Genomic DNA, 8,025 nt, shown 5'->3' with positions numbered 1-8,025 from the left:
CGTGTAGATCACGAGAACCAGTCGAGCCAAAGGCGCAAATATCTTCGTTGTAAAAAGGGAATATAAATCTAAGGATCGTATTTTCTTTTCGTGTAACCGTTAGAGCGAGAATTTCGCACCATATGACCGTGTTTTCCGATCTCAAACTTCGAATAAGATCACCAAGTAACTTTGTACAAATGGAACATATATCACAAAATATATATATCTCGTTCAAACTCAAAGAGAGATAAATATCATCCCGAATTCATCGAACAAAAACATATTTCTCGTTTTTTTTCGGTATGTTTGGTATGAAATCTCGATGAACAACACAAAGAATCGTCGGAGGGATGAGCTAGAATCATCTGAGTTCATCGAGCAAAACCGATCCACATAATGTTCAACGAGGGCTCCTCGATCTGGATATTGGTACCGTACACCTTTCAAAGATGTTGGATTCGAATCATAATTTGGATACATTTCAATTTGTAATTTCACAACGATCGTAAATATAATCATACATTTCGATGAATACAATGTTTTCGATATGTGGAATATGCAGATAACGCCGCTGGTACAGATGATTTCCTCGCATCTATACAGGTATACAGATACATACATTATTAGGAGAGTATTTACCCTTATAGAAATATTATCTTATACATACATATATACACAGAAATACACACATATATACACGCACTTCATAAATGACGACATCCATATCCGCGGTTTTCCGTGCAGCGGTAATATATATTGGTGTGAGCGGTTTTCTCGACAAGGTAAGAGTTCCGTAGGTTTTGGTCGTAAAAGGACAATAAAAATCCATAACATATTTGGATGCAAATAATATTTATCTCTAAAACAAAAAAAAAAACGTAGAAAACGTTTGCAAGAAGATCATGAAAAAAGGATTATATGTATGAATACGAATGCAAAGCAAAATTAAAATTTAACCGAATGCATTGATGAAATTAGAAGAACGATATAGTACAGACAAGTAACTATCATATGTGGTGAAAAAAAAGCGAAAATAAAAAAACAATAATGTGGGGAGATATATATAACATTATATACCTCAATTTGCAAAAAGAAAAAAAAAAGGCAGAGAAACGCTAAACAATGTGGAGTTAAATCTATCTAGAGAGATAAATCTTGCCCCCATTCTTTGGCGCAAACATTCTTCTGTTGAACATCTTCCTTGTCGGCGAGATCTTTGTCGGTAGTAGAGCTGTTTCCTCCAAAGATCGAGATGAGATTTCTCGAGCGACCATCGCCGATGAATAAGCTTTTCGACGATCCTACATTGCTACGAAGAGCGAAATCTTTTGGCAAAACATCATTTGAATGAAGATCTTTTGGAAAACCATTGCTAGGAAACAAGTTTTTTGAGAAATCATCGTCGTTCAGGACAAGATCTTTTCCGGCGAAAACCCGATTGTTATCGGCGGCGGGAGGGACACGGGGAACCATGGCCAGGGTGCCGTATCCCGAGCTGTATCCGACGGTATTATTGGCCGGAGTATAAAAACTGGGTTTTTGAAAAAAAGCATCAAAACGCGAACCAAGATGGTTATCATATGATAAACTGTTAATCCAAGATCCGCTCGAGAACGGCGATCTATTCAAATAGGGATGTAAAAAAGCGAGGCTAGGATACTCCAATTCGATCTGCTTGCGCTTCTTCTCCCACTCCCGTTCCTGTTTGTGAGCGTTTTGATGGCCACCTAGGGCTTGGGAAGTAGAGAACTCCTTCTTGCAGAAATTGCAGGTGTAAACCCTAGATCTCGAAGAGCTCCCCCCCTCCTGATGGTGGTGGCGGTGATCCTCTCCCCACCCCAAATGATGGTTCTGGATCCTGTCCCTAGACAAGATCTGAAACCCGGGTTTCGGATTCATCGCCCCAGGCTCCACCTTGTTGGGTTTGGTCGAATCTTTCTCTGCCACAACCAGTTTGGTCGAGGAAGAATCGGAAGAAGACGAGATGGAAACCACTTGGCTCTCCATATATGTGTGGGGATGGTGAATATAAAAAACGAAATATATATGTATCTAATGCGTATTATGTTATAGATTCGAGAGGTTTATATACATATATATATATATATATGTTCACGATAATATATGGAATGAAATCTCAAAGTTTACTACACCATTGAAATCCTAAACAAGAGGAACTCGTATTTTTACACCTTATGAGCAAATGACCGAATGTTATTTTCATATTTCTTAAAACATCTTACTTTTGCTCTTTCTGACATAATTTTCCCTATATAATACATAATATTCCAGCTCGTAACTGTTCACATTATATCAATTCATTTAAAATGTGTATCCCACGCTCAATCTCTTAATAAATAAAATCAATAAACTTAGAAATTTCTCCCCGTTTAAGATATAAAATTAAAAAAAAAGTATTCGTCTATTACCGTCCGTTATATTTCATCTATGCAAATTCGAAATGTATAATTTTCAAGCAAAATGTTCGTCTTTTGTAATGTAAAGACATTGTGATTATTAATCGGTGCCATTTTTTTTAATTCTCATGGAATTGTAACGATATTTTATCGGATATTGTTCCAAATGGAAATGCATTGATACAATACAGAGAATATTCACATTTTTTTTTTACAAAATTAATGTATATAGGTGAAACCAATATGGAAAATTAACCATAAAGCTTGATAATTAGCTTTATTGGCGACATACAAAACAAATACAGCTACGAATGAGTTGCTTATCCCCCTTAGATTTCCTCCCCAATTAAAAGATAAAGAAAGAAAAAAAATTGCTCATTAGGTTATAAAATTTTGGACCGATCTCAATTGGCTCCGAGGTGTCTTATTAGGAAAAATACAAAAAGAATTCTTAGATTATGATATTTTGACGCAAAATGCATTTACATTTTAAAAAATTATAATTCTATATAAAAGCATATGAGACCGCGCTCCAATTTTCCAGATAAAACTTATAAAGTTTAGTGAAAATATTATTAATTTTCCTACAAGTTGATGCATAACTAATTTTTTTATTTATTCTAATAAATGATTTTTTTATCCATCCACTATATATATATATATGTATATAAAATTGGATTGATGATGATTTGACTAATATCTCCTTTCGTTTTTTTTATTAATTGTCTCGGACTGGACTTTTATAAAATTTGGCATCAGTTTACAAAATTAGAAAAAAGGGCATATGTGAAAAAATGGAAAGAAATTTAGAAAAAAAGAAAAAATAATTTATTTGTTCCAAGTTTAATTCTTTATGCAATAACGCTTAAGCGGAAGTAAAATCCCCATAGTCAACTTTGCATGTCCGAATTATGGAAACTCTCGAAACTCTCTGTGGGTGAAAGAGATAAGGGCATACAGTTTTGGTCGGTCAAAAGATTTAGTGATGACTTACCCTTTCTGTTTCAATTTCATCATCGGAATATTCTCTTTTATTCTTGTTCTTATTCTACACCCAATTAGCTTTTTTGAGAAAATAATCTCGAAATTAGACATCTTGGTCTATTTTGACAATTAATTTTATTATTTCTATTCAACTATATATATATATATATAATCGAACTGAATTAAATAAAATTGAATAATATATAACAGTTTTTTTGAATAAAATCTAATATCAGATTAAAATCAATCAACAAAATATAAGAACATTAGACAGTTTCTTGTAAATATAAAGATTAGTCGACTTAAGTAAATGGAATACCAAACCTAAACAATTAGTTACAAGTCAATGATTTGTTATTAGTCATGAATTACTAGAATACATTTATATTTTTTATGACACAAAAATAATATATGATACGATAATTAATCCGAAAAAATATCAAATTATCATCAAAAGCCTTAAGTTTGGAAAAAACGCCCAAAAAAGGGAGGGGGAGGTGCAAATAATAGAAAAGAAAAATACAGAACCCAAAAGTACCGATTAAAATCTTGAAAACACGTGGATTTTAGTTTAATTTATTTTTTTTAAAAGTATGTACCTTTAACAATTTTTTTATTCGTATACATCTTTCAAATGATACGGACCATACGGTATAAATCTATCTTATTTACGAAACTTGTAAAAAAAAAATTGGTTAATACCATCTATAATTCATCCAAAAGCAACACACGAATTTAGTAAAATTCTATCTTGGTTGAAGTCAATATACATTAGTCGTGGATTGGTGAATTGAACACGATTTAGACACTGAATTAATCCGGTATTAATCCCTCTAATTTAAGAGTTTTCTGCTGATTTTCCCTATTTAGAAATTCAAGAGAAAAAAAAAATAAAGACAGAAACCAAACCGCAAACATATGGGAGAACCTATTCTTGTCTCTGTTAAGATCGATTTTCCCGCCAAGCCTCACGTCCAAGAACAACCATAATAGCGAAATCTGTAATTTTCGGAAACGAAATTATCTTTATAAATTCGTCATTCCAACAATTATGCAATAATCCGAACTCCTAAGGAGGCTAACACAGGCTTCGAAGGGGAGTCCGTATATTTTTTAAAAATTAAAAAAAAAAAAAAGAAAAAAAGAAAAAGAAAAAGACAGAACTGTTTTTTTTTTCCTTCTTGATTCTCTCTTCTGATTTGTTTTTTCAGACAGAAATGTCGTACGAACACAACGATGATTCTAAGAAGAGGAAGAGATACGTTATTATCTCCATCTCCTCTGTTCTTCTAATCTCGATGGTTGTCGCCGTCACGGTAGGCGTCAGCATGAACAAGAGCGATAACGCCGACAAGAAAACCGGCGGTAACGGAGAGATAACGGCGTCGGTTAAGGCCATCAAGGAGGTGTGTGCACCGACGGATTACAAGAAGACGTGCGAGGAGACGCTGACGAAGAACGCCAAGAACACGACAGACCCGATGGAGCTGGTGAAAACCGCGTTTGACGTGACGATGAAGCAAATCGCGGAGGCCGCGAAGAAATCGCAAACGCTGGTGGAGCTTCAGAAGGATCCGCGGACGAAAATGGCGCTTGATCAGTGCAGGGAGCTTATGAATTACGCCATTGACGAGCTCAAGAGCTCGTTCGAGGAACTGGGCAAGTTCGAGTTCCACAAACTGGACGAGGCCTTGATCAATCTGAGGATCTGGCTCAGCGCTGCGATCAGCCACGAGACCACGTGTCTCGAAGGGTTCGAACAGACTCAGGGAAATGCCGGGGAGACGATGAAAAAGGCGTTGAAGACAGCGATCCAGTTGACCCACAATGGTTTGGCAATGGTGAGCGAGATGTCGAACTTTGTCGGCCAGTTGGATATACCTGGTCTGAACAGTCGTAGGTTGTTGTCTAGCGATTACCCTTCGTGGGTTGGTCCACGTTCTCGGCATCTACTGGCCGCGACTGAGGTGAAACCCGACATCGTCGTGGCTCAAGACGGGAGCGGTCAGTACAAGACGATCAACGAGGCTTTGGACAACATCCCTAAGAAGAGGAACTCGACGTTCGTGGTTCACATCAAGGCTGGTCTTTACAAGGAGTATATTCAGGTTAACAGAAGCATGACGAATCTTGTCTTCATCGGTGACGGTCCGGACAAGACCATCATCTCCGGTGACAAAGGTTTCAAGGACGGTATCACCACTTTCCGTACCCAAACCGTCGGTACGATATCTCATGGAAAATCTCTCTCTCTTGCGTCATCTTAACGATGTTTTCTGAATGAATCTTATGGAGTTTATTTTTGGGTCTGCAGCCATTATTGGGGACAACTTCATTGCCAAGAACATAGGGTTCGAGAACACGGCAGGAGCGATCAAGCACCAGGCCGTGGCAGTAAGAGTTCAATCCGATATGGCCGTTTTCCACAACTGCAGATTCGACGGATACCAAGACACGCTCTACACTCACTCCCACCGTCAGTTCTTCCGCGACTGCACCATCTCTGGAACCATCGACTTCTTGTTCGGTGACTCGGCCACCGTTTTCCAGAACTGTACGCTCCTTGTCAGGAAGCCGCTCCCGAACCAAGCCTGCCCGATAACAGCTCACGGACGTCAGGACCCGAGGGAACCGACAGGGTTCGTGTTCCAAGGTTGCAGGATCGAGGGCGAACCCGATTACTTGGCCGTGAAGGCAAGTTCCAAGGCATACCTCGGAAGGCCATGGAAGGAATACTCAAGAACCATCATCATGAACACATTCATCCCGGATTTCGTCCAACCTCAAGGATGGCAGCCATGGAACGCCGATTTCGGTCTCAAGACCCTGTTCTACTCCGAAATCCAGAACACTGGTCCCGGTTCAGATCTCGCTAGCCGGGTCACTTGGGCCGGTATCAAGAAATTGACCAGCAAAGATATCGATCAGTTCACTCCGGCTAAGTTCATCCAAGGCGATTCTTGGATTCCTGCAACCGGTGTACCGTACACACCCGGTCTTCTTTCCGGAACCGGTTCAGCTCCGACCGGCTCGGCTACGAGCGGGGGGATGGTGCGGGCTTCTGACGGCACAGCCGGATCGGCAAGTATCGGTCCGGTTAAGCGGAAGGGTCTAGGGAGAAGGAAGAAGAAGCGTTCAAAGGCTGCGACCGCTCCGGCTCCGGCTCCGGTTCAGGCTCCAGTTCAGGCTCCGGCTCCCGCTCCGCGACCTGCCAAGAAGGGGAAAAGACGCTCGGCTTCTCGGGCGGCGGCGTCTGCCCCGACCGCCTCTGCAAAGAAGGCACCATCCTTCGCGTCTAAGTCTACCTAAGATATTATAGCGTGCGACTTACAAAAATATGTTTTTTCCTTCTTTTTCTTGAAAAAGAGAAAAAAAAAACTTTTAAGATTTTCAGAAGAACGGTGTCTGCCAAAATTGATGGGGGATGATGTTTTTTAGAATTGTAAAATCAATGTTTAAATCTTCGCGTGTGTCGAATGTTGTTTATATATTTTATTATATTATTAATTAGCTCATCTTTTTTTTAATGCATTTTTAGATGTTTCCCCTCCATTTCTCGATTATTTATGCCCCTTTTAATATAAATTGATCTTTAATTAAATACATATGTTTAAATAATAAGCCATTGATTAAATTGGTTTGGGATAGAAACTAGATGTATTCCTAATCCCCGATTTCACGTTATGGTAAATGGTTAGGAAAACATGAATGATTAGCATCTATACATTTACTTTGACCGCTGCCTGCCTCATACAAGTGGTAGATTTACCCGGCAGTCAATAAGTCAATTATAAATATCCTCATTAAATAAAAAAAAATTATAATATATTATAGAAATTCAGTACTTTTACTTTTAGATATTTATGTTAAAGCGACTCAAGTTTAAATTAGATCAGATAAGCCCTAAAATTTGTCCGGACTCCGAAGATTTCTCTCCTACATAAATAGTAAGAGCAAATCCTTAAATTGGGATTTGTTCTCGAGCTTCTTTAGATCCTCTTCGGGACGGACAAGGCAAAATCAATGGCGGCTAGATCGTCCGATTCGTCCTCCGATTCCTCAGACTCTCGTTGCCGCCGCAGCGATCGCCGTCGCCGTCGCAATCGCCGGACCGACAGGGACAGGGATTCCCTCAAGGTTCTGAGGAAGAGCCGGTCCAGCACGAAACGACGCCGTAGACGCCATCACTCCGATGATTCCTCGTATTCTTCTTGCTATTCCGATTCTTCCAGGTTTGTGGATTTGATGAAAATCCCTAGGTTCCTGGTCGGGTTTGGATTTTTTGGTTCTTTCTAGTTTCTGAGCATTTTGGTGATCTTTGCTTTGTCTAGCTTTCGAATTGGTCGTGGTTAGCTTTATCTTGCTGGCTTCCCGGGATCTGGATGAGAAAATTGTAGATGGAACCATGTAGGAGATTCAAGAGGGGAATTAGAAGAACGAAACGGATCGATTTACATTGCAATCTTGAGCAATTAATCCTAAAGTTCATAAATTTTTTTGAGTTTAGCAAGTAATCTCTCGCTTTGTCTTATGGAATGTGGATTAACGTTTAATCTCTTTGCTGTTGCCGAAACATGTTCTTCATCATGATTGAAGGATGAAACTCTTAATCTAGGTCGTGTATGTTGAGCTCTTCTAAAAA

At 39.0% G+C, this 8,025-nt stretch overlaps 3 protein-coding genes across 3 annotated transcripts in view; 2 read left to right on the top strand and 1 right to left on the bottom strand.

The window, feature by feature from the left end:
• Nucleotides 1-1,122: 1,122 nt before the first annotated feature.
• LOC104820093 (zinc finger protein GIS-like) lies at nucleotides 1,123-1,989 on the bottom strand. The gene has a single exon (XM_010550466.1). It carries the CDS (start codon nucleotides 1,987-1,989, stop codon nucleotides 1,123-1,125), a length of 867 nt encoding a protein of 288 aa, XP_010548768.1.
• Nucleotides 1,990-4,437: 2,448 nt separating this feature from the next.
• Nucleotides 4,438-6,898, top strand: LOC104818732 (probable pectinesterase/pectinesterase inhibitor 21). Its single transcript, XM_010548437.2, has 2 exons — nucleotides 4,438-5,606; nucleotides 5,698-6,898. Exons 1-2 carry the CDS (start codon nucleotides 4,601-4,603, stop codon nucleotides 6,690-6,692), a joined length of 2,001 nt encoding a protein of 666 aa, XP_010546739.1. The 5' UTR covers nucleotides 4,438-4,600; the 3' UTR covers nucleotides 6,693-6,898.
• A 425-nt stretch (nucleotides 6,899-7,323) lies between these two features.
• The window catches only part of LOC104818730 (protein PXR1-like), a 2,538-nt gene continuing 1,836 nt past the window's right edge, over nucleotides 7,324-8,025 (top strand). Inside the window, exon 1 of the mRNA XM_010548436.1 lies at nucleotides 7,324-7,615. Coding sequence (XP_010546738.1) covers nucleotides 7,407-7,615 — 209 coding nt within the window. The 5' untranslated portion in view covers nucleotides 7,324-7,406. The remainder of the gene's footprint in view (nucleotides 7,616-8,025) is intronic.

The sequence above is a fragment of the Tarenaya hassleriana genome, unplaced genomic scaffold, assembly GCF_000463585.1.
Source record: "Tarenaya hassleriana unplaced genomic scaffold, ASM46358v1 Cleome3, whole genome shotgun sequence".
Taxonomy (NCBI): Eukaryota; Viridiplantae; Streptophyta; class Magnoliopsida; order Brassicales; family Cleomaceae; genus Tarenaya; species Tarenaya hassleriana.
Note: the sequence above shows the minus strand (reverse complement) of the source record. Positions and strands in the feature narration are given on the sequence as shown.